The 24965-nt window shown below is 44.3% G+C and overlaps 2 protein-coding genes across 7 annotated transcripts in view; one reads left to right on the top strand and one right to left on the bottom strand.

Moving 5' to 3' along the window:
* Nucleotides 1-24965, top strand: part of LOC132837315 (histone H3-like) — a 489210-nt gene that overhangs the window by 119807 nt on the left and 344438 nt on the right. The window contains exon 3 of the mRNA XM_060856987.1: nt 11448-11462. Coding sequence (XP_060712970.1) covers nt 11448-11462 — 15 coding nt within the window. The remainder of the gene's footprint in view (nt 1-11447; nt 11463-24965) is intronic.
* The window catches only part of LOC132837119 (late histone H2A.2.2-like), a 29430-nt gene continuing 9782 nt past the window's right edge, over nt 5318-24965 (bottom strand). Inside the window, exons 4-6 of one of the 6 annotated variants that reach the window (XM_060856814.1) lie at nt 19731-19806; nt 11321-11427; nt 5318-5371 (exon numbers count right to left, since the gene is read on the bottom strand). The gene's annotated coding sequence lies outside the window, so the exon portion shown is untranslated. The other 5 variants (XM_060856819.1, XM_060856816.1, XM_060856815.1 and 2 more) reach the window with 5 other exon arrangements.

The raw sequence follows: 24965 nt of genomic DNA, 5'->3' as shown, positions 1-24965 counted from the left end.
CGCGCTATGATGAGAAGGATATTACTAACCTGGAGCGGGTTATCAGAATGTTGTTCGGAGTAGAGATGTTGAGTTATAAGGAGAGGTTGTAAAAGCTGCGACTTTTTTTGTTTCACTGGAGAGTAGGTGGTTGAAGGGTAACCTTATAAAGGTTTATAAAATCATGAGGAATATTGGTAAGTTGAAGGACAGGGTGGGAGATTTGAAGACTAGGGGGATATTTTATTTTAAGAGGAGAAAGTTTTTTAAAGGAGATGGGGCAATTATTTTACACAATGACTTGCTTGATGAGGAATAAACTTCCAGAGGAAATGTTGGATGCCAGAATGATAACAATGTTTAAACGACGTTTAGATCAGTTATATTGATAAGAAATCAGTATGATCGATGCTCTGAGGTGCTGCCTTCCTCTGCTCGCTCTCTCAGTAAATCCCTGATGGTTTTCACCCTCTACCAATGCCTGTTCAGCGACATGTGGAGATCAGCAGAAAATGGCATTATATGACCACAAAGACTCTCAGACCTGCCCCACTCAGAGCCACACAGAAACACAAACAAATGCACTGATAGATAAATGAAGCCTAAACTGGATTTATTCTGCGCCATGGTTTGTCAATATTTCATTCGTTCTGTCTGCTGTGTGTCAGATTTCTGTTGCTCCGTTGAGAGCATGACATTATTTGACTCACTCTGTGGGAGTATTTCAGTTGTCCCATTGGGACTTTGATTCGATGACAATATCATTGCTTGTAGATGCAATCAAGCCTGGAGGAATTGTAAAGTGTTTGGAGGACAGGACAGCGACAATTGGTACAATGGTCAAGTAAATGGTGGATAAGCATCAATGCAGCGCAGTGTGAGGTGATACACCTTGGTAGGAAGAACATTGAAAAACAATATACATAAGCTTTACAGTTATAAAGGGCGTGCACGATTGAGTGGCCTGGGTGTACAGGAGCACAGGTTGCTGAGGATATCAGGACAGTTGGAGACAGCAGTAGATGTCGCAGATTAGTTTCAGTAACTGAGCTATTTACACGAGGACATGCAGGAGGGAGCATTCCTGCGCCTTTCCTGGGAAGTCGTGAAGATGACCTGCTTGATCCGACCCTCTTACCCACCGAAACCAGTGTGGATTCCATTTGTACCGGCTTGACTCAAACGGGAGGTGGCCTCAGGCCCACAGCATCCAAGTTGTGCCAAGAGTAAACATAACTGACAGCTGGTTGTAAATGGGAATTACACTTCAATGAACATTGCTCCTTACTCGGTTGGTGGGACGTCGATGTTACAGAATCTCCACAGGAGTCGTCCTAGTCCTCTCTGCCTCGTACAGTGTGCTCCCAATGTGGCGTGGGGAAACGGATATCAGGCACTCCATGACCTGGCTTGCCCTTTTCTGTCCTATTGCAGGCTGTTTCCCCTGGATTGGGAGAAAGTGGGGGAGTGAGGGTGGGTGTGGGTAGTCCGACAGTTAGTGTTGATGTAGGTGGGCAGGGAAATGGTGCAGTATATCGGGCCAGTCCTTCCACAGTGTTCTATCCATGGAGTATTATTAGTGTAGGGTCCAATGGGGAGAAGAGGGAGAGACAGAGAGTGAAGTGCAGTAAGCAGTAGTGAGAGGAATGGAACATGAGCCTTATTCAGGGTTGGATGAAAAAACAGATGTACAGTGAATCTGAGGGAGCAGAGTGGCGATACAGAATGGGAAGGATTATTGATGCTGGTTCTCCCTTGCAAAGCAGACCTTCAGAACGCAGACACTGCACTGACCTGCGTGAGATCATGCATAGGACCGGGTGTGTGGCCTGCTCTCAGAAGAGAATTGAGCCGTGAGGTAGCAGTTCTAACCGATGAGCCACCGGGCCGTCCTGATAATTCAATTGATCTAAATTGTTGATGTCAGTTTGAAATAGTTGAGGACCCAGCACTAGTCATTACAATTGGTATTTTTATGTTTAAGTGACAAAGATCAATTTATCCCTAAGTTCACCTTGCTTCTGGCTCGGTAACCAGTCTTCCTCGTATTTTCGTGTCGCAGCATTTACAGGGCGAAAATTCCATTCCATTTCCTGTGTAACAGTTATGTGAGATTAAAAGATCTGCTTCAATTGCTGAGTAACAAGATCGAATGTCTGAATGGCCTCATTATGTTCCTGTTTAAATAGGCTTTTCAGTGCCAGTGCTGTTGTGAACAGTGCTGATCATTTTGGAACCATCAGAGAACAAAACACTTCTGACGTTATCAAAAATGGAAGGTCATTGATGCTGCAGCTACTGATGGCTAACTGTTCTTCATAGATGTCCAGTTTTGTTTTATTTATTCGGTCTTTTAGAAGAACGTCCTCCTTTGCAGGAGGTAGTTCAATGTAAGGAGAATCGACGTTTTGGGCATAAGCCCTTCTTCAGGAATGTGGCTGGTGTGCCAAGCGGGCTGAGATAAAAGGTGTGTGTGGGGGTGTGGGGGAAATTTGGGGGTGGGGCGCTGGGAATACTATAGCTGGAAGGAGGTGAGGGTGAAGGTGATAGGCTGGAGAGGGGGTGGTCGGAGAGGTCGGGAAGAAGATTGCAGGTCAAGAGGGCGGTGCTGAGTCCGGGGGTTGGGACTGAGATAAGGTGGCGGGAGAGGAAATGAGGAAGCTGGAGAAACCTACATCCATTCATGTGGTTGGAGGTTTCCTAGGCAGAAGATGAGGCGCTCTTCCTCCAGGCGTCGTGTGGCCAGGGTCTAGCGATGGAGGAGGCCAGGACCTGCGTGTCCTTGGCGAAGTGGGACGGGGTGTTAAAGTGTTCATCCACGGGGCGATTGGGTTGGTTCGTGAGGGTGTCCCAGAGGTGTTCCCTGAAATGTTCCGCAAGTAGGCGGCCTGTCTCCCCAATGTAGAGGAGACCATATCGGGTGCAGTAAATACAGTAAATGATGTGTGTGGAGGGGTAGGTGAATTTGCAAAGGGGAATTCGGTGGTCACCTCCCTCCAAGGCCCCAAGGAATCCTTCCATATCTGTAGCAAATTCACCCATCGTATTCCCAGCGCCCCTCCCCCAAATTCGCCTCGACCTTTTATCTTAGCCCGCTTGGCACACCAGCCTCATTCCTAAAGAAGGGCTTATGCCCGAAACGTCGATTCTCCTGCTCCTCGAATGCTGCCTGGCCTGCTGCACTTTTCCAGCACCACATTTTTTTCAGCTCTGGTCCTCACTTTCTCGTAGTTCAATGTAACACAGTTTTCGGTATCTTCAGTGTGAGGCTAAGACGTTCCCTCTACTCGGACTGTGCGCTGGATGCTGTTAGTGACAGGCACATCTCTGAGAAATGTGTTGAGAATGTTTCCCTCCAGTTGTTTGACCCATCACTTCCCACAGTGTGGCTGCTGTGTCTTTGAGACACTCTTAGCGAAGGACAGTGAAGTATCACACCCAGAGTATTTTCTGTGTAGTTGTCCCCATCAATGCTTCTCCCGATTTGTTTCAACATCGAGGGGAGCTGATTTATCACCGAGGGTTGTGTGGAGAGCAGGGGTTGCCGTTCACCATAACGAGACTTGCTTCACTATCTTTGACCTGTTGTCATGATTTTTCCCCGGTCATTAAAGGTAACCCCTTTCCTTACTATATAACTTGGCGCCCCCACCACTGGTGGGTCTGTCCTGCTGGTGGGACAGGATATACTCAGGGATAGTGATGGAGTTTCATGAAACATTACTCATCAGGACTGATTGTGTGAGTATGAAGGTGTCAGACTGTTTTCTGACCACTCAACTAACGGTTAAAAAAGCTGAATGAACGAGACTCTATCTGAATGTCCTCTGTATTCTCAAAACAGATGGAGAAATTCAGCGTACCCATCGAGGTAATTGGTAACGTTATAATGGCATTAGAGAGACATTTGTGATCGATATTGGGAACTGGAAAACCAGAACATTTTACAGCTAGGAAGGTGATATAAAATTGAAAAGGAGGTGGGGGAGGTCTCGGAATAAAGGGTGACATCTGTTTGATCATAAATGGGTATCTTACATCAAATAATTGAGATATTGTCTTCATCTTATTGTTTTCTTATGCAAAGTGCCAGTTGAGTTGGTTTTAGAGAGAGTTTTCCATCGTGAGGCTGAGTGAGAATGACCACAAGTTATGGGCAGAAGGGCCTTTATGGTGTGGATCTTTATAACTCTGTTATATTCAATAGTCGAAATTCTGCAGAACATTGTATACCCGACATTCACTACAACATTCTATACCCGACATTTCACGGAACGTTCTTTACCGGACATTCCCAGAACATGGTATATCTGACATTCCCCGGAGTATTCTGTACCCAAAATCCCAGAACATTCTATATCCCAATTCGCCAGAGCATTCTATAACGCCATTCGCTGGAAACGTCTATACGTGACATTACCTTGAAAATTCTAAAGCCAAATTGCTTGGAACGTCCTATATCCGACATATCCGGTAATATTCAAAATGCGGCATTTTCCAGAACATCCTGTATGCGACTTTCCACGGAACACTCTATATCCAACATTCCCTGGATTATTCTAGAACTGATTATTTGTGAACAGCCGGACGTCCGTGAATTGAACAAAGGATAGGATCCTCAAGAGAAGACAACCTCTTCTCGGGAGAAGGAGGCACTGTTCCTCAGCCAACTCGGTCAGTTAAAGGGGTGAATACATTTTACCTGCATTTAACTTTCTTTGTGTCAGAAGGTCAAATACAATTTAGACTAAAAGACAGGAATTTCCAAATTGCACTTGTCTTCAAAGATCTGGGAGTGAGTATTTAAGGGTGGCAATGTTTTCAATCTCTGTCGTAAGAACTGTAAATAAATTACCTCTGTCTGTGCTCGAGTGATTGAGTGTGTGGGAATTTTCTAGAAACTATCTATTCACATGCATGCTTGTCTGTGTGCTTGGGGAGGGAGGGTATATTTTGTCTTACCTCACATTTTTCTAAGTAATACAGAAAATCCCACTTGTTATTTCAGCTCCAATTTTTTCAGCACATCTCTGAATGAGGTGACATGTTTGAAAATCTCTCTCTGCCCTTTATCAAATTGAGAACTTTGACTCCAGGCTGATGTATAATTTGTTTGTTTTCCTTCCTCACAGTTAACATACATCCTGCTTTATAAAGATTGTGCATTGTCTCCATGTCTTAGATGTTACCTGGTGGCCATGGCAGTGGCGGATCTGCTGGTCATTATCCTTGACCTGATACTGAGACACATTCCCATTGTTTATAAGGAACAGTTTTATTTCCTGGAGTCCATCCCGTTTTTAATATCTGCGCTGTTTTGCTTTATGCAGCGGCTGACTGGTTCACCGTCGCGTTCACCCTTGATCGATTTGTGGTCATTGGTCTCCAGAAGCTGAAAATGAAATGTTGTAGTGATAGAACGGTGGCTGTGGTTCTGGGAACACTGACTGTGCTAAGCTGTTTAAAGAATATTTTCTGGTACTTGATGTTCTCAGGTCGGTATTGGATGTGGAACTCCCCCTGGTTTTGTGAGGGAAGAATTGGTGTTCTTGAGTCTCCTGCCTGGGCCGCAATCAGGTTCCTCCACCACATTCTAGACCCAGCACTCCCATTTTTCCTGATTCAGCTGCTCAATGTTTTCAACTTAAGACACATTTTAGTGACCAGCAGAGCACGCAGGAGACTCAAGGCTCACACCAACGGGGGTGCTCAGTGTGACACAGAAATGAGAAATCGAAAAATGTCAATCATTTTACTGTTTGCGATCTCGGCCAATTTCACACTGTTATGGTCAACATTAATGGCGTATTCTATATGGATAGAGATGAAGTGGATTGGGTATCGTTCTGTTTATCTCCATCCATGTATGCGGAAATTCGGATTCACACTGCAGCTCCTCAGTTGCTGCACAAACACCGCGATTTATGCCGTGACCCAGACAAAGTTCAGAGATCAGTTAAAGAATGTGCTGACATATCCCTTGACCAAAATTCATCAAGCAATCCAATTCACTCATTAACCAATCCTTCCATGTTATTCTCATTTCAGTTCAATGTTTCAGCAATGATACAGCCTCTGGCTATAGTAAGAGAGTAGTGCTGGTTTGTCCAATCTTATACCACAGGGTGTAACAGGCACATGTTTTAATATTTCTCTCAACTCAAGGCACAGTGAGAAAAGACACTATCCCACTGAATGTATCTATCACTTCAATTTGTGAACAATAAAATGGTCAATCACAAGTGAAATACATTGTTGTTTGTCTTCGTGTTGAAGAATCTGAGCTGGAGAGAGGCAGACCCAGAGAGTAGTAGGAGTGCAATGCGCTGTCTGTGTCAGCAGAAGTCTCATCAACTTTAAGGGCATTTATGTAGAGTTTAGATAATCATATTTACGAAAATGGAATAGGTTAGGTTGGATGGGCTTCGGAATTGTTTCACGGGTCGGTGTCACATACAGGGCCGAAGGGCTGTAATTCGTTTTAATGTGTTATGTTAGGTCGAAAGGCCAGTTTCTACACTGTAGGGAACCTAATGTAATCTAGACTCAGATCTAAGTTCTGGTTCTCAGGGAAGGGGAAGGGTTTGGGACAGAGCTCAGGCTCTGTCACTCTGCCCTAGTTTCCAAACCTGCTCCATCCACTCGGACCTGGCCTCGGTAGAATTAATCTTAATGCCTTTGTTTCCTCTCAACTCATCGTGAGCGTGACAGTTGGCGAGATTGAGGGGAGTGATGTTTGATGGGTAGGCATGTATGGGGACGTAAGCCTGTCTTTAGATATGCGGGTAAGTGAGCATGATGGTGGGTGAGTGTGCTGGGGAGTCAGCATGACTGCGGGGGACTGTGTGGGGAAGTAAGAATGACGCTGGTGGTGTGTGGGGGGAGTGAGAGTGACAGTGAGGGAGTGTGTGAGAGTGAGGCAGCGTGCACAGGAGTGAGGTTGAGTTTGGGGTGTATGAGGAGCAGTGAGTGCGATGGTGTGGAAGCGCATGCGTGAGTCAGGAAGACTCACGGGGGGGTGTATGAGGTGTGAGTGTGATGATGTGTGAATGTGTGGGCAAGTAAGTGTCACAGTGTGGAAGTGTGTGGGATCGTAAGCGTGACAGCGGGGGAGTTTTGGGGAGAGTGAACGTGATTGTGGCTGAGTGTGTGTGGAAGTGAGCATGAAGGTGAGGAATGTGTGGGGGTTTGAGCATGACAGTGTGGGAGTGTGTGGAGGAGTGAGCGTGATGGTGAGGGATTCGGCAGGTCTTCCAATGGAGAGGATCGCCAACAGTGTATGCTACCTGGGCTTTGGCTGATGCTACATGCAAATATGCTGAGATAGAGAAGGTTTGGCTGTCATGTTAGGGGTACTAAATTTCCAATAATACCTTTACGGACTTAAACTTGGCATAGCAATGGGCCACAAACTTCTGATGTGCGAGGTAAAGAAGACAAAGTTGTGTCACTTCTGGTCGAATTCAGCTGTGGATCTTTATTTTCAGTGCCTCAGATAACAAGTTGCAGAACCACCCAGGAGTCAACCGGCTGCTGTGGATGTCTTGAGCCGCCTCACACTGTCGGATATAACTTTAGTTCCACATTCCTGGAAGAGGCCATTTTGTTTTTAAACTTTCGGTCCATCCGTCCATTCACCAATTTATATGTATGCAAAATGAAATCGCTCTGCAGTAAGTAAATTAGCTGGAGATAATGGAAGAAACTATCGGGCCATCACTTTACCCTCCTTATCTCTGTTACTAAAAGCATCTGCTAGAATGCTGCCGCTCTCTGTAACATGTACTGCAGGGTTGAAAATTGTGCTGATCTTCGTGTTCTCCTCCAGTACCTACTGCTGCCCCTGAAACCTCGTCCCACACACTGAAACCTCTTCCGACATTACGTTCCCTACTTCTGTTACATTTTGCGGCGTCTATGAATCATCCTGTCTGTGGTATCCCCTTTATGCCACCAGCCCTCGCTATCTCTGCAACTTCCACCAGCCTCCATAATCATGCTTATGCTTATACACTACTCTAATCCCTCCAATGCCCTCTCTCTAGAAACTCCTCCAATCCCTATGTTGCTCTCCAACTATTAAGCCTGTTGTGGTTCTGTTCGCCGAGCTGGGAGTTTGTGTTGCAAACGTTTCGTCCCCTTTCTAGGTGACATCCTCAGTGCTTGGGAGCCTCCTGTGAAGAGCTTCTCTGATGGTTTCTCCGGCATTTATAGTGGTTTGTCTCTGCCGCTTCCGGTTGTCAGGCATGGCACTCATCCACAAATTCTGTCAACAAACACATCGACCTGGACCCTATACCGGCCAATGCAGCGGACAGCAACTGACAACCGGAAGTGGCAGAGACAAGCCACGATAAATGCCGAAGGAAACATCACAGAAGCGCTTCACAGGAGGCTCCCAAGCACTGAGGATGTCACCTAGAAAGGGGACGAAACGTTTGCAACAAAAACTCCCAGCTCGGCGAACAGAACCACAACAACGAGCACCCGAGCTACAAATCTTCTCCCAAACTTTGAACTATTAAGCCTATTTTAATTCCTACAAACTGTGCCAGACTCTGCAGCTCTATGACCCACCCCCGTCCCAGACCCTACAAGTCTCCTTATCATGTATAATGTGCAAACTTCTCCAGCAACTACAACATTGTATATCTCAGTTCACTCCTCCACTTCAGGCAGCCATCCAGTTCTTCGTAAATGTGCACCTCAAACCCCTCCCTTTTGTGTAATTTACTCATGTCCCTAAATAACTTTTTAAACTGCCCCAAATCTTCCAAACCTTTCCATTTCTATACACTATTGAAGCTCCTATAGTCCAAAATTACTCCCAAATTGTGGAGAACTTATCAGCCTTCCTAATAGTGTAATCGTTTTAGGCCCCTGCAATATTCTTGATCTGTAAGACTTTTTGCAATATCTGCGACTCTCCCAATCCAGTTCCTCCAAGACTCATTATCTACGTAACAGCGTCCCGTCGCTATCACTCACCCTATCAATGTAAATAGGAAGGGTTTAGAGGGATATGGACCATGTGCTGGCAAATGGGACTAGATTGGGTTAGGATATCTGATTGGCATGGACGAATTGGACTGAAGGGTTTGTTTCCGTGCTGTACATCTCTATGACGCGATGGCTGTGAATAATAACACTTATTGGAAATGGGGTGATGTGCAGCGAGAATGGAGAGAGAGAAACTGCTGATGAGCACAGTTTCCCTCCATCTCTGTACTTAGCAGCTACCTCACTGATGGTTGTTGAAATTTTGTAACAGTATGATCTATTTGTTTATCTTCATTGTAACTTTGAAAATGTTCTTATTAAATGCAGATTTTAATGCTGTTGCTGCTGGCTATTTTGGATGAGGATTCAGGTAGGTAAAAACAATGACTGCAGATGCTGGAAACCAGATTCTGGATTAGAGGTGCTGGAAGAGCACAGCAGTTCAGGCAGCATCCGAGGAGCAGTAAAATCGACTTTTCAGGCAAAAGCCCTTCATCAGGAATACAGGCAGAGTGCCTGAAGGGTGGAGAGATAAATTAGGGAGGAAGTAGCATAGAGTAAAATAGGTGATTGGGGGAGGGGGTGAAGGTGATAGGTCAGGGAGGAGGGTGGTGTGGATAGCTGGAAAAGAAGATAGGCAGGTAGGACAAGTCATGGGGACAGTGCTGAGCTGGAAGATTGGTGGGTGAGGTGGGGGAAGGGGAAATGAGGAAACCATTGAAGTCCACATTGATGCCCGGGGGATGAAGTGTTCTGAGGCGGAAGATGACGCGTTCTTCCTCCAGGGGTCTGCTGGTGAGGGAGCTGCGGTGAATGAGGCACAGGACCTCCATGTCCTCGGCAGCGTGGGAGGGGGAGTTGAAATGTTGGGCCACAGGGCGGTGTGGTTCATTGGTTCAGGTGTCCCAGAGATGTTTCCCTAAAGCGCTCTGCAAGGACGCGTCCAGTCTCCCCAGTGTAGAGGAGAACGCATTGGGAGCAACGGATACAATAAGTGATATTGGACGATGTGCAAGTAAAACTTTGATGGATGTGGAAGGCTCCTTTAGAGTGAGGGAGGAGGTGTGGGCACAGGTTTTGCAATTCCTGCAGTGGCAGAGGAAGGTGCCAAGATGGGAGGGTGGGTTGTAGGGGGGTGTGGACCTGACCAGGTAGTCACGGAGGGAGGGGGTCTTTGCGGAAGGCGGAAGGGGGTGGGGAGGGAAATATATCCCGGGTGGTGGGGTCTGTTTGGAGGTGGCGGAAATGTCGGCGGATGATTTGGTTTATGCGAAGGTTGGTAGGGTGGAAAGTGAGCACCAGGGGCATTCTGTCCTTGTTACGGTTGGAGGGGTGGGGTCTGAGGACAGAGGTGTGGGATGTGGACGAGATGCGTTGGAGGGCATCTTTAACCACGTGGGAAGGGAAATTGCAGTCTCTCAAGAAAGAGGCCATCTGGTGTGTTCTGTGGTGGAACTGGTCCTCCTGGGAGCAGATACGGCTCAGGCGGAGGAATTGGGAATACGGGATGGCATTTTTGCTGGAGGTAGTGTGGGAAGAGGTGTACTCCAGGTAGCTGTGGGAGTTGGTGGATTTGTAAAAACTTTTGGTGTCAAGTCGGTCATCATTAATGGAGATGGAGAGGTCCAGGAAGGGGAGGGAGGTGTCCGAGATGATCCAGGTAAATTTTAGGTCAGGGTGGAATGTGTTGGTGAAGTTAATAAATTGCTCAACCTCCTCATGGGAGCACGAGGTGGCGCCAATGCAGTCATCAATGTAGCGGAGGAAGAGGTGGGGAGTGGTGCTGGTGTAATTATGGAGGATGGACTGTTCTACGTAGCCAACAATGAGACAGGCATAGCTGGGGCCCATACATGTGCCCATGGCTACCCCTTTGGGCAGGGGAACGGGAGGATTCGAAGGAGAAATTGTTAAGGGTGAGAACCAGTTTGGCCAAACAAATGAGAGTGTTGGTGGAAGGGAACTGCTGGGGACATCAGGAGAGGCTTGGAGGCTCTGGTCATGGCGTTTGGAGGTGTAGAGGGATTGGATATCCATGGTGAAGATGAGGCGTTGGGGGCCAGGGAAACGGAAGTCCTGGAGGAGGTGGAGGGCGTGGGCGGTGTCTTGAACATATATGGGGAGTTCCTGGACTAGGGGGGATAGGACAGTGTCAAGATGAGTTCAGTGGGATAGGTGCATGCTGAGACAATGGGTTGGCCAGGGTGGTCAGGCTTGTGGATCTTGGGAAGGAGGTAGAACTGGGTAGTGTGGGGTTCCCAGACTATGAGGTTGGAAGCTGTGGGTGAGGATTCAGCTTATCTATCTTCAAAAGTAGCGTAAATGTTAATAGGTTACATACCTGCTGTTTGCTCGAGGCAGTCGGTCACACTTCGCTTTGAACTGAGGAAGTATTACAGCGTCTTAGTCCCTCAGGTATTTGTCTGGAGGAAGACAGAGAGATACCACCTGTAAATCAACATGAGGAGAGTCATTGCATATTAGTTAGGATACGCCAGCAACTTAAACAAAACCACGAATCGGATTCCATTGCTGCACTGAGCTGCTCTTTGCTTGAAGATTGTTTATTTTTCATATGATTCGATATCAATTGAGTGAGATGGAGAAACTGAGCAACAACTGCACAGCTCCATGAATGGGACTACTCACCACCGGAATGCTAACACAGCTCAATATCCAACTCCCAATACACTACCTATTGGACAGAGAAATAAATGGTGCTATATCAATTTCTTCCCCCCCCCCCAAGACCCACTCCTTTTACAGGAGTATCCATTCCTACAGTCGGTCTGCGATTCTGCCATTGACTGCACAATCTCAACAAACAGTGGGAACAATGAAACCTCAACAGAGTTCAGAGGATTGTAAACCACAAGAATGTCCCACAGCAACTTTGGGGAGAAAAAGTTCAGTCGCGGATACAGTTGGGGCTGGAGTGAGCTGGATGATCAAAGCCATTTCCCTGCTCTGTCAGTTTCCTCTGAATTAACACAGAATTTATCACTGTGAAAAAAAACTCATCCATTTGAAATTGTGATTAGATTTGTTGTCAACTTACACAATCCTCTGGAACCTGACTGTGAGTGTTTTCTACGCTTGGGGTTGTTGCAACTCATTCTAAATTGCACAGAGTTGAAGAGAAATGAAAAGAAAAAGTTTCTGTGACATACTTTTCTAGAGTCAAGTCAGAGAACTTGATTGATAATTGTGGGCCCAGAGACCTATCGATAACTGCTTAGGCATCATGCAGCGTCATTTTTTTAGATTAGACTTACAGTGTGGAAACAGGCCCTTCGGCCCAACAAGTCCACACCGACCCGCCGAAGCGCAATCCACCCATACCCCTACATTTACCCCTTACCTAACACTACGGGCAATTTAGCATGGCCAATTCACCTGACCCGCACATCTTTGGACTGTGGGAGGAAACCGGAGCACCCGGAGGAAACCCACGCAGACACGGGGAGAACGTGCAAACTCCACACAGTCTGTCGCCTGAGTCGGGAATTGAACCCGGGTCTCAGGCGCTGTGAGGCAGCAGTGCTAACCACTGTGCCACCGTGCCGCCCACTGCATGTTGGGATTTATAGCATTTCTCAGTGTTATGTGAATACCTGTTAACCAGCAACTGTCAGCATGCTATATATGTGTCACTTTAACTTTGTATCTGTCATGTCCTTATTTACACGTTTTGCATTAACTCAACATCTGTCCACTGAGGCTCTGGTCCTCTGTGTAATAATCAATTAGTGTTACTTCAAGAGAGGTTTTATTCTGTATCCATCAAGCACTGGTCTAAGCAGTAAAACTAAGCACTATTTGCCAGCCACTTCGAAATATTCCTGCAATCTGTGCCCCTAGGAGAGGTGAGGACTGCACATGCTGAGGATGAGGGGGCTAATGTCTGAAACGTCGAGATGAAGGGCTTATGCCCAATACATTGACTCTCCTGTTCCTCGGATGCTGCCTGACCTGCTGTGCTTTTCCAGCACCACACTCTCACCACCAATCTGTGCCCGTCTGTTTCTCGGATGTAAAGCATTTTTGTTAACCCTGTCTCAGTCTTTACATGTCAGCATGTTACTGGACTGTAGCTGAAACCTTCTGAAGTGTAACTTGTTTTACTCTGTAGGTGTCATCCATTGGCATAAGAATGTGTTTCATGTAGTACCTACAACTTTGAATGTACTAGATACCACTTTGTACAGACCCAGGTAGGACTCACTGCCCTCCACTCCCATACCCTATGAATATCAGCTTCTGCAAGGGTGGAATCGAACCTAGGACCCTGGTGCTGTGAAGCAGCAGTGCTAACCACTGATCCACTGTGCCGCCCCAATAGCAGGGGTGGGATCTCCAGTGAAAACATGCCCAACCATTTTATACTTACAACGAGAACCTATATATCATTCTGCAACTTATAGATTCTTCCACATGAATATGAGTACAGTTGTCACTCTCTCCCTGTCAGTTTCTGCGATGTGCATACTTGAGTGAAGTTAAGTGCCTGTACTACTGAATATACAAGCAGAGGTATTACTCTCTCACAATAAGATTCTCTTATATGCATACTTGAGTGAAGTTATCGCCCCATACCTGTTGGTTTCTGTGATATGAATATGACAGTTTTTGGTCTGTGAATGTGATTGTTTAATTATCAATCTGTCCATGTCAGTTTCAGCATTGTTAAAATTTGAACATTGTTACCAATATCTAGGGTGGGGGGTCTACATCTGGGTGAGATCCGCTTTGGAGAGTTGTTGAGGGAGATAGGTCAAATGACCTCTATCTGCACTGGAGAAATTCTATGTATTGTAAAAGAAAGTGAGACTTTTTAATACCATTGTCAGTCTCTGACAGTACAGACCAGTTTGGACAATTTCCACAACTTCTATTCTAGGGTACGGTTTATGGTTGTAAGTTATATTCTGAATGTGCATTTTGAATTTATTGTTCACATGTTTATAACAAGACCACTGTATGACAGCTTTTTCATTCTGTGTCCAATAATCTCTGGGGATCTGTCTGAATGTGTCCCTTTTCATGCCAATATTTCATTTCCCTTTGGACCACTTCAAAACATAGCATTTATTCAGTCATTTTGCAAGAGATGTGTTCTGTTTTCACTTTGTGGGAATGAATTAAATTGCGATTTTGTTTCAATCCGACACTCGGCCTGCTTCCTAATCCGTCCAGTCTGGACAAACAGAATTGAGACATGAGTTACATACAGTCATAGAGTCAGACAGCAAGTTTAAACTATGGTGAAATAATTGGATGAATACTTAACCTGAATGTTTATTTACTAGTTTCCCTACTTAACAGGAATACATTGTGAACATGCAATAGGGGGCTCAGTATTTCTGAATAAACAGGTGGAGTTTACTTTTTGACCAATGTGATACCATGTATTTAAATGTGACTGGAAGTTCACTTGTACACTGGGATTGACATATTTCACTCTTACCCTGTCCTGTTTAACTTCAGTAATGAAACGCTCGCTCTCCCAACCATGTGATCCTCGTGGGCATGATTTTTCTACTTTTGCCTGTGGACCTACGAACCTGACAGTATTTATATGCTTTGCAAGTTATTCTATACCCACTGTGTATTGGCACAATCTCATTCTTTGTTGCGTCCAGTAATCAGTTTCCTTCACACCCTTCATTACATGAATAAGGACAATAACTGGCACAGTCAGCAACTATTTGCTCTGTTCTTCCATTCACTTGTACGGCTTGTGTACTTGGGACCCGTCAGTCTGTGCTATTCAATGGGACTGTCTGTCAAACCTCTGCTCAGATGGGACAGGCTGCCACAGAGTAGAGCCACGTTGTCTAGAAACTAAAATTTAATGTTGACTACTCAGGCTGTTCTACATTGTGTATACTGATTTTAGGTATTAAAAAAGATTTTTGAAAGGAACAGTTATGACACAGGGAGGATACTCATACTCACTTGACCCTGCTTCAGTCTTCCTGCATTGTGTTACTGAGCAGTTTAAATGTTTGCTGTAAAGTGGACAGCCAGTTAGCAGAGTGGGACAGGAGAGAGTTCTCAGTTCATGTTTCCTGAAGTGAATGGGAAAGATCTTATTTTCTGTAATTGTTTGTATCTGTAGGATTCACAGACAAGTAAAACTGTAACACATTGCCACAGAAACGAGTCTGTGTTGTCCTTAAAAGTAAGGTGGGAAAAGCAATGGACTTTTGCAACTCTGATTGTGCGGAATCTAACTGGGAGTAGTGATATCCAGGTCTGGCCTTCAGAGTGTCATACAGTTGTACAGCACAGAAACAGGTCTTTCGGTCCAAGTTGTTAGTGCTGACCAGAGATCCTAATCTGACCAAGTCCCATTTGCCAGCATTTGATTTGTCCCCCTCTAAACCCTTCCTCTTCATGTACCTATCCGGGTGTCTACAAAAGATTGTAATTGTACCCATCACCTCCACTTCCTCTGGTAGCTCATTCCATACAAGCACCACCCTCTGCAATGATAAAGTAACTCCACAAGAGCTTTTTAAATCTTTTCCCTTTCACCTTAAACCTATGCCCTTTATTTTTGGTTTCCCCAACATTAGAAAAAAAGACCTTGCGTATTCACCCTCTCAATGTCACTCATGATTTTATTAACCTCAATAAGGTCAAACCTCAGCCGCAGACAGTCCGGGGGGAAAAAAAAACAACAGCCTATTCAGCCTCTCCCTATAACTCAAATCCTCTCGTCCTGGCAATGAGACATACTGATGGGAGTAGTACAGTTGATGTAGTTTACATGGACTTCAGTAAGGCCTCTGTAGGAGCGTAACCCCCGACCAGAGAAAAAAGACTCAGGAGGCAGGCAGGATTCAGGCAAGTGATAGGTCTTTATTCAAGCAGAAGCTGGTTAATGCAGGGAGAGGACCAAAGGATCTTCCCCTGAGACAGGCCTCAAGAGAGATCCATGGCACACTCTGATTTTACAAGAGAAAACAATATTTATTGTACACGTTCTGTGAACAATCACAAACAACGTGATTAATATGTCCCTCCCTCTTACTCTGCATACCCTATCCTATGAGACACCTAATCAATGATGGGCATCCATTGGACAGCTCCAGGTTCACATGATCTCAAGGTGATGAGCAGATACTGTAATCGCTCGGCCTTGGGATCTTTCTATGTCTCCTATTTGTTCACATTCCAATGTTACTTGCTATACTCCTTCAGGTTTCTGTCAGTCGAGCTTATCTTGAGGGACATCCTGAATGCTATTATTCATTGTATTTAATTTTAATCAAATTCAATCACTCCTCTTGCATTCCCCACTGTCCTAATTATATATGAAGAAAAAATAGAAAATAGTTAATTTTGCATTACTTGCTAAAAATTTATGACTTTAATTTCTCTTATAAAGTTAGTTAAAATGTATAAAGTCACACAGTTACAAAACTGAGAAGTATAAGATAACTTTAGCTGTTGCCCCCTCAGTTGTTTTCGGGAATTAATGGGCTGTATCTAACATCTGGTGCCTGTTCATTTACTGGCACAATTCCCTTTCATTTAATGTGGCTGGAGTTACTTGTTTATGAGACCTTAGGTCTGCTGGTCAGAACTGTTTCGAATGGGAACAGGCTGGGTCCTTTTTACTGTCCTCTGAGTGTCTTATTCAATGGTATCATTATGGAGAAAGTGAGGTCTGCAGATGCTGGAGATCAGAGCTGAAAATGTATTGCTGGAAAAGCGCAGGTCAGGCAGCATCCAAGGAGCAGAGATTCGATGTTTCGGGCATAAGCCCTTCTTCAGGAATCTGAAGATTCTGATTCCTGAAGAAGGGCTTATGCCCGAAACGTCGAATCTCCTGCTCCTTGGATGCTGCCTGACCTGCTGTGTTTTTCCAGCAATACATCTTCAGCAATGGTATCATAATGCCTCACTGTGTGTGAACAGGCTGATGTGCTTAGTTTCTGCCATTGTCTCTCACGTCCTGCCGTTTAATTCTACTTTCCACTCATCGGCCAGTTTGTGTTAACAGATATGGGCCACTCTATTCTGGCAGGTACAGACCACCCTGACAGCCTTTGACAAAGTCAAGACTGGTCTAAGATTGACTCTTGGAGTCTTAACCAAACTGGATCTGAAATTAGCTTGCAGACAGGATGCAAAGTGTGATGGTGATGGGTTGTGTTTGTGATTGGAAGCCTGTGACCAGCGGTGTTCCACAGGGATCAGTGCTGGGAACCTTGCTGCTCATTCTGTACATTAACGACCTGGATGTAAATGTAGAATGTATAATTACTATATTTATAGATGAGATTTTAGTGTGGAAGTGCAAACTGTGTTGGTGCAGGCTTGGAGGGCAAAGGGCCTGTGACTGTGCTGTACTGTTCTTTCTTCTTCGACATGAAAATTGGCAGCTCGGTTGCCAATGAGGGGGCTGGTCTCAGGCTACAGTGTGAGTATCACCGACAGAACAGTGGCTCTGATATTCCTGACAAGTCTGAGATAATGCATTTTAGGAGGTCTAACAAATGAAAGAATTACACAATGAAGGGTGAGTCCCTAGGGAGTACTGAGGAACAAAGGGACCTTGGTATACAAATCTATCGATCCCAGAAGGAAACAGCACAGGCAGACAGGCTGCTGAAGAAGATATACAGAATGCTGGCCTTTATTACATAGCTGTACAATTTAAAAGAAAGGAAGTCTTATTACAATTTTATAGAACATTGATAGGCCACAGATGGAATACTGTGTGCAGTTTTGGCTGCCACCCTATCAGAAGGATGTGATTGTATTGGAGAGGTGCAGTGGGTTGGAACGTCACTGTTACGAGGCAAGACTGGATGGGTTGGGTTTGGTTTCCTCGGAGCTGAGGGTGGATCAGGCTGAAATGTAGGCAGAGTAGATTGAGAGAATCTTTCTCCCCATGACCAAAGTGTCTAAGTCCAGAGGGCACAAGTTGAAGTTGAGGAGAAACTAGCTTAGAGGAAATGTGAGAAAGATATTTTGACCCAGAGGGTGGGTAAAGTTTGGAACGTTCTGCCTGAGAGGGTGATTGAGTACTCTCACAGCATTTAAGCAGCATCGGGACGTACCTTTAAAAAGCCAGGGTATAATCAGCTATGGGCCAAGTGCGGGTAAATGGGATGAATGCAGTTTGGTGTTTGTTGAACATCATGGACATGGTAGGCCAAAGGGTCTGTTTCTATGCTGTATGACTCTATATCTCTATAATATCCTTGTAAATCTTTACTGTACCACCTCAAGTTTAACAACATCCTTCCTGCAGCAGGTTGATGAGAATTGTACATAATCTCCTGAAAGTGGATTCACCAATGTCCTGCACAGCCACCAGATGACCTCCCAACTCCTACACTCAATATTCTGAACAATGAAGGCAAGCATGCCAAATGCCTTCTTCATCGTCCTGTCTATCTGCAACTACTTTCATGGACTTGGAGGTGCCAGTGTTGGACTCGGGTGGACAAAGTGAAAAATTACACAACACCAGGTTTTCGTCCAACAGGTTTATTTGGAAACACCAGCTTTTGAAGCACTGCACCTTCATCAGGTGGTTGCAGAAGGAACACTGCTTTGACAGCTAGTGCTTCCAAATAAACCTATTGGAGTACATTCACTGGCACACTGAGGTTTCTTCGTTCAGCAACACTCCATAATGCCCTACCATTAAGTGTGGAATTCAGGTCTTGGTTTGCCTTATCAAAATGTATGGAAACTAAATTACAACTGCCACTCCTCAGCCCACTGACCCACCTGACAAGAGGTAGAGTTAGTAAGTATGCAGATGACACCAAATTTGGACGTGTAATGGAAAGTGAAGATGATTACCTTGGATTACAACAGGATCTTGATCAGATGGGCCAATAGGCTGAGAAGTGGCAGATGGAGTTTAATTTAGATAAATGTGAGGTGCTGCATTTTGGGAAAGCAAATCTTAGTAGGACTTATATACTTAATGATAAGGTCCTAGGGAGTGTTGCTGAACAAAGAGACCTTGGAGTGCAGGTTCATAGCTCCTTGAACGTGGAGTTGCAGGTAGATAGGATAGTGAAGGCGGCGTTTGGTCTGCTTTCCTTTATTGGTCAGTGAACTGATTACACAAGTTGGGAGATCATGTTGCGGCTGTACAGGACATTGGTTAGGCCACTGTTGGAATATTGCATGCAATTCTGGTCTCTTATCTATTGGAAAGATATTGTGAAACTTGAAGGGGTTCAGAAAAGATTCACAAGGATCTTGCCATGGTTGGAGTATTTGACGTATCGGGAGAGATTGAATAGGCTTAAGGCTGTTTTCGGAGAGGTAACCTAATAGAGGTTGATAAAATCATGAGAGCTATGGATAGGATAAATAGACAAAATTTATTCCCTGGGGTAGGAGAGTCCAGAGTGAGAGGGCATAGGCTTAAGAGTTAGAGGGGAAGATTTAAAAGGGATCTGGAGGGCAATTTTTTCAATGTGACGTAGTGTGTGTATATAGAATGATCTGCCAGAGAAATTGATGGACACTGGTACAATTACACCTTTTAAAAGGCACCTGGATGGATACAACAACAGGAAGGGTTTAGAGGGATATGGGCCATGTGCTGGCAAATGAGACTGGATTAGTTCAGGATATCTAGTTGGCATGGTGGGATTTGACTCTTTGTTTGAAATGTTCCTCTTGGAAATTGAGCTCAATGTGTGTCTAATTCAAACTGCTCTGTGACTGTGGAAAGGACGTTCTTTAGTCTGACAAGGGTTACATACCTGCTGTTTGTTAGAAGGAACTGATCACACTTGGCTTTGCCCCGAGAGAATGTGTCTTGGTCCTTCAAGTATTTGTCTGGAGGAAGACAGAAGAGACATCGCCTTTAAACGAACATTAAGTTTGACAGTATCAAACCTCTAAATGTAACATTCATTTAATAATCATTAGGCTGTTTTTCTTTCAAACCGGCAAGCCTAACTATAGGTCTGATTCTATTCTTGGCCTGAGCTGCTCTTTGTCTGGTGATTGTAATAAAAATATCGATACCAATTCACTGAGAACCAGATACTAACCAACACCTCCACAATAGGGCAAACCAATACAAGTGCATTCTGGTTTCCTTGTCAATCCATAACTGTCAGTTCCTGCAAGGTGAATGTGGGAGTACAGCTGTCAACCTGTCCCTGTCAATATAAGCTGTGCAAATATGTGAGTGAATGTAGTTATCAACCTGTCCCAGTCACACTCTGGTAAAAATATTTACATTTTGGCATTGCAGAGACTGACAGGGACAGATTAATAACTGCACTCACATTCACAGAGCATAAACTGACAGATATAGATTGATAACTAAAGTCATATCTACACAGAATAAACTTGCAGGGACTGGTTGTTAAATACATTTTATATAAATAAAATCAGTCTCTATGTGTTTCACTGATGGGGATGTGATAGTTTAGTCATCAATATATACCTGTCAGTTTCTGCCTTGTGAATGTGAGAGTTTACATACCAATCTGTCCTGAACAGTTTCTACTGTGTACCTGAGAGTGCAGTTATCAACCTGAACCTCTCAGTTTCAGCTATGAGAACGTGTGTCATTATCAGTATCTACCTGTCAGTTTCTGCTGTATGAATATTAAATGAAGTCATCATATTGTACCCATCAGTTTCTTCTGTGTGAATGTAGATATTGATCTCTATTGGTCTGCTTTAGCTATACCAACGTGTGAATGCAATTATCAAACAGTACCTGTCAGGTTTTGCTACTTGACACCAGAGTGTCTTTGTCAATCTGTTTCTACTACGTCAATTTGAGAGAGTCGATACCAATCTGTCCCTGTCAGTTTATTTCCTGTCAATATGTGAATACAGTTATTGATCAGTACCCATCAGATTCTGCTGCGAATATTGATGTATTAATCAAACTGTAGTGGTCAGTTTCAGCGATGCGAATGTGGGAGTACAGTTATCATTCTCGACCTGTCAATTTCTTCTTTGTCAAAGTGAGCGTAACTCAATTTATACCTTTCAGACTCTGCTGTGTGAATACATAAATATAGTTATCAATCTATAGCTGTCAGTTTCTGCTTGGTGAATATGTTTATGTAATTGTCAATCTATCCCTGCTTTGTGAATGTGTGAGCTGAGTTTTCATCTGTTGCTATCAGCTTCTGCTTTGTGAATGAGAGAGCTTACTTATCAACATTACCCTGTCAGATGCTGTAATTCCAATGTTTTGAGTGTATTTCTTCATCTCTTCCTGTCAGTTTGTGTGACTAGTTATCAGCCTGTACGCCTCAGATTCTGCTATATGAACATAAGACTGTAGTTATTCATTTAATTTGATCATTGTTAGCACATGTCCTGAGATAAATTGAAAAGTATTGTCTTGTGCACCTTACAGGTAGATCATTTCATCCAAAGTCCATCAAGGTAATAGAACAGAATCCAGAATACATTGTTAAAGCTGCAGAGAAGGTGCAGACAGAGATTAGCATCAAAATTTAGAGGTCCGTTCAAAAGTCTAATAATAGCAGAGAAGCAATTGTCGAATCTGTTGGATGGTGTACTCAAACTTTTGTATTTTCGCCCTGACAGACCAGTGGAGGAGTGTATAACTGGGGTCGGATGGGTTGTTGGTTGCTTTCCCGAGACAGGGGGAAGTGGAATTGGAGCCTTTGGATGGAAGGCTGCTTTCAGTGATGGACTGGGCTAAGTCACAACACTCTATAGTTTCTTGTGGTCTTGGGCAGAACAGAAGCCACACTACGCTGTGACACATCCAAATGGGATGCTTTCTGTGGAGCATCTATAAAAATTTGCAAAAGTTTTTATGGACATGCTGAATTCCCTTAGCATCTGAGGAAATCTGCTTGGTGAATGTCAGAGTCAGAGTCATAGAGATGTACAGCACGGAAACAGACCCTTCAGTCCACCTTTTTCATGCCAACTAGATATCCCAACCCAATCTAGTCCCACCTGCCAGCACCCAACCCATATCCCTCCAAATATTTCCTACTCATATACTTAGATTGACAATTACCCAAACACATTCAGTATTGAGTACAGTTTTTGGGAGGTCACCTTGCAGCTGTACGTGACATTGGTTAGGCCACTGTTGGAATTCTGCATGCACTTCTGATCTCCTTCCTACTGGAATGATATTGTGAATCTTGAAATGCCTTTTAAATGCTGCAATTGTACTAGCCTCCAACACTTCCTCATGGCAGGTCATTCCATACAAGTACCATCTCTGCATGAAAACGTGCCCCTTAGGGCTCTTTTATATTTTTCCCCTCTCACCCTAAACTTATGCCCTCTAGTTCTGGACGCCTCCACTCCAGGGGAAAGACTTTGTCTATTTATCCTATCCATGCCCCTCATGATTTTATAAACCTTTGTAATGTCACCCCTCAGCCTTTGATAGTCCAGTGAAAACAGCCCTAGCCTGTTCAACCTCTCCCGATAGCTCAAATCCTCCAAACCTGGCAACATCCATGTAAATGTTTTCTGAACCATTTCACGATTCACAATATCATTCCTATGGGAAGGAGATCAGAATTGCATGCGATATTCCATTATGGCCTAACCAATGTCATGTACAGCTGCAATGCGACCTCCCAACAACTGTACTCAATACTGAATGTGTTTGGGTAATTGTCAATCTAAGTCTGCCAGGTTCTGCTATGTGAATATGCGAACTTACTTTTTAACAATCCCTGCCAGTTTTTGCTTCATAAATGTTTTGTTTAGTTAAGATCCCTTCCAGGTTAGGCTCTGTAATGTAAATGCGAGCGCATTTATCAATATTTGCATGACAGAATTTCTTTTGTGAACATGTGAATGTGGTTATCAATTTTCCCTGGTAGCTTCTGCTCTGTGAATATGAAAATGTAGTTATTAATCTCTAAATAAAAACCAAAAGACCTGCAGATGCCTGAAATCAGAAACTAAAACAAATTGCTGGAAAATCTCAGCAGGTCTGACAGAGTCTGTGGACAGAAATCAGAGTTAGAATTTCCAGTCTAGTAACCCTTCCTGTGAAGAGATGGTAGCCAGGAAAATATTAGATTTTCTGCAGAAGAGAGGGTGTGTTGAAGGGTAAGGGAATAAATGGTGGATGGAGATAGAATCCAAAGAGAGGCAAGAGCAGTTGGACAGACAAACTAGTGCATCACAGTCAGATGAGGATGGTAATAGCTATTAATAGAGACTGTTACTGAGTTTTGGTGTACAATAGAAGACCCTATGATAACATAATGGGTGGCACAGTGGCACAATGGCTAGCACAGCTGCCTCACTGCGCCAGAGACCCGGGTTCAATTCCTGCCTCAGGCGACTGACTGTGTGGAGTTTGCACATTCTCCCAGTGATTCCTCCCACAGTCCAAAAATGTGCAGGTTAGGCGCATTGACCAAGCTAAATTTGCCCGCAGTGTTTGGGGCATGGGTAATTGTAGGGAAATGGGTCTGGGTGGGTGCGCTTCGGAGGGTCGGGTGTGGACTTGTTGGGCTGGAAGGGCCTGTTTTCACACCAAGTAATCTAAAAAATCTGAGAGGTTTTGGGAAATGATATGTGAGAGCTCTAGTTCTAAAGTTGTAGAATTTAATATTGAGTCCAGAAGGCTGTCGAGTTCCCAAGCACAAAATGAGGTGCTGTTCTTCCAGCTTGCACTGAACTTTGCTGGAGCACTGCAGCGAGTCTGAGACAGAGGTGTTGGCCAGGGTACAGGGTGGTGTGATGAAGTGGCACGCTACTAGAAGCTCAGGGACGTTTTGCTGGACAGAATGTAGGTGTTCTATACAGTGGACACCCAATCTACGCTCAGTTTCCCCAGCAGAGAGAAGACCAAATGGTAGCTAGGAAAATGCACACAATCAGTTCTGAGGAGGGGTCACTAGATCTCAAATGTTAAGTCTGATTTCCCTCCACAAATGCTGCCAAACCTGTGGATTTTCCAGCAATTTTTGTTATTAATTTCTACTTGTCAGTTTCTATAAGCAGGAGTGTCATTATCAAACTGTACATGTCAATGGATGTGATTTGAATCAGGGAGTGTTATTAATCTGTTCTAATAAGTTTTGATGATGAGAATGTAATTATCAGTCTTCCTCTGAGATGTCCTGCCATGTGCACGTGTAGGATTGTCCAATCTGTCCCGGTGATATTCTGCTTAGAATGGAGTTATGATTCGGTGTCTGTCAGCATCTTATTTCTAAAAGTGCAAATGTATTAACCAGTTTGCAGCTGCCAGTGTTTGCTATGTGTTCGTTTAGTTGTGTGTGTGTGTGTGTGTGTTTATATATCATTCTCTCCCTTTCAGTTTCTGCAGAGTGAATATGTGAGAGCAGCTATCAATCTACACCTGTCAGATTCTGTTGTGTCCACATGGGTGTTTTGGAATTGATCTATACTTGTCAGTTTCTGCTGTGTGACTGTGAGAGTCAAGTACTCAATCAGTGCCAACTACTTTCAACTCTTATGTATGAAAGTTGCTTCATTCTCTAGCAGCCAATACTATTCTAAGATTTCAATCATCACCAGGAACCTATGTTTGATTTTCAGGAAAACCCATCTGGTTCACTAATGTCCTGTAAGGAAACTGTATTCCTTGTGTCTCTCGACCCGCAGCAATGTGGTTGACTCATAACATCCCCCTGAGCAGTTCGGGATGGGCAATAAACACTGGCCTAGCCAGTGATGCCCTCATCCCATGAATGAATTTAGGAAAAGGAATTCTCTGTGACTGAGATTCATTCTGTGATAGTTTTTAAGGGTGTTGTGATTGGGCCTTAAACTCTTCTGCATTTAGTGTTTTATGACAGAGTCACAGAATTGATACAACCATTCACCCCATTGTGTCTGCACTGGGACATTCTGTTGTTCATCTGTTCTCCATACTAATTCCCACTAATTGTTGGGCGTCTGAACTTCATCCACTCACTGCCAGTATCTCGAGGTAAATGCTAATGTGAGATTAGTTCTGCAGTATTCTGCCATAGAATAACTGT

The sequence above is a fragment of the Hemiscyllium ocellatum genome, chromosome 49 (genome assembly GCF_020745735.1).
Source record: "Hemiscyllium ocellatum isolate sHemOce1 chromosome 49, sHemOce1.pat.X.cur, whole genome shotgun sequence".
In the NCBI taxonomy this organism is placed as follows: Eukaryota; Metazoa; Chordata; class Chondrichthyes; order Orectolobiformes; family Hemiscylliidae; genus Hemiscyllium; species Hemiscyllium ocellatum.
Note: the sequence above shows the minus strand (reverse complement) of the source record. Positions and strands in the feature narration are given on the sequence as shown.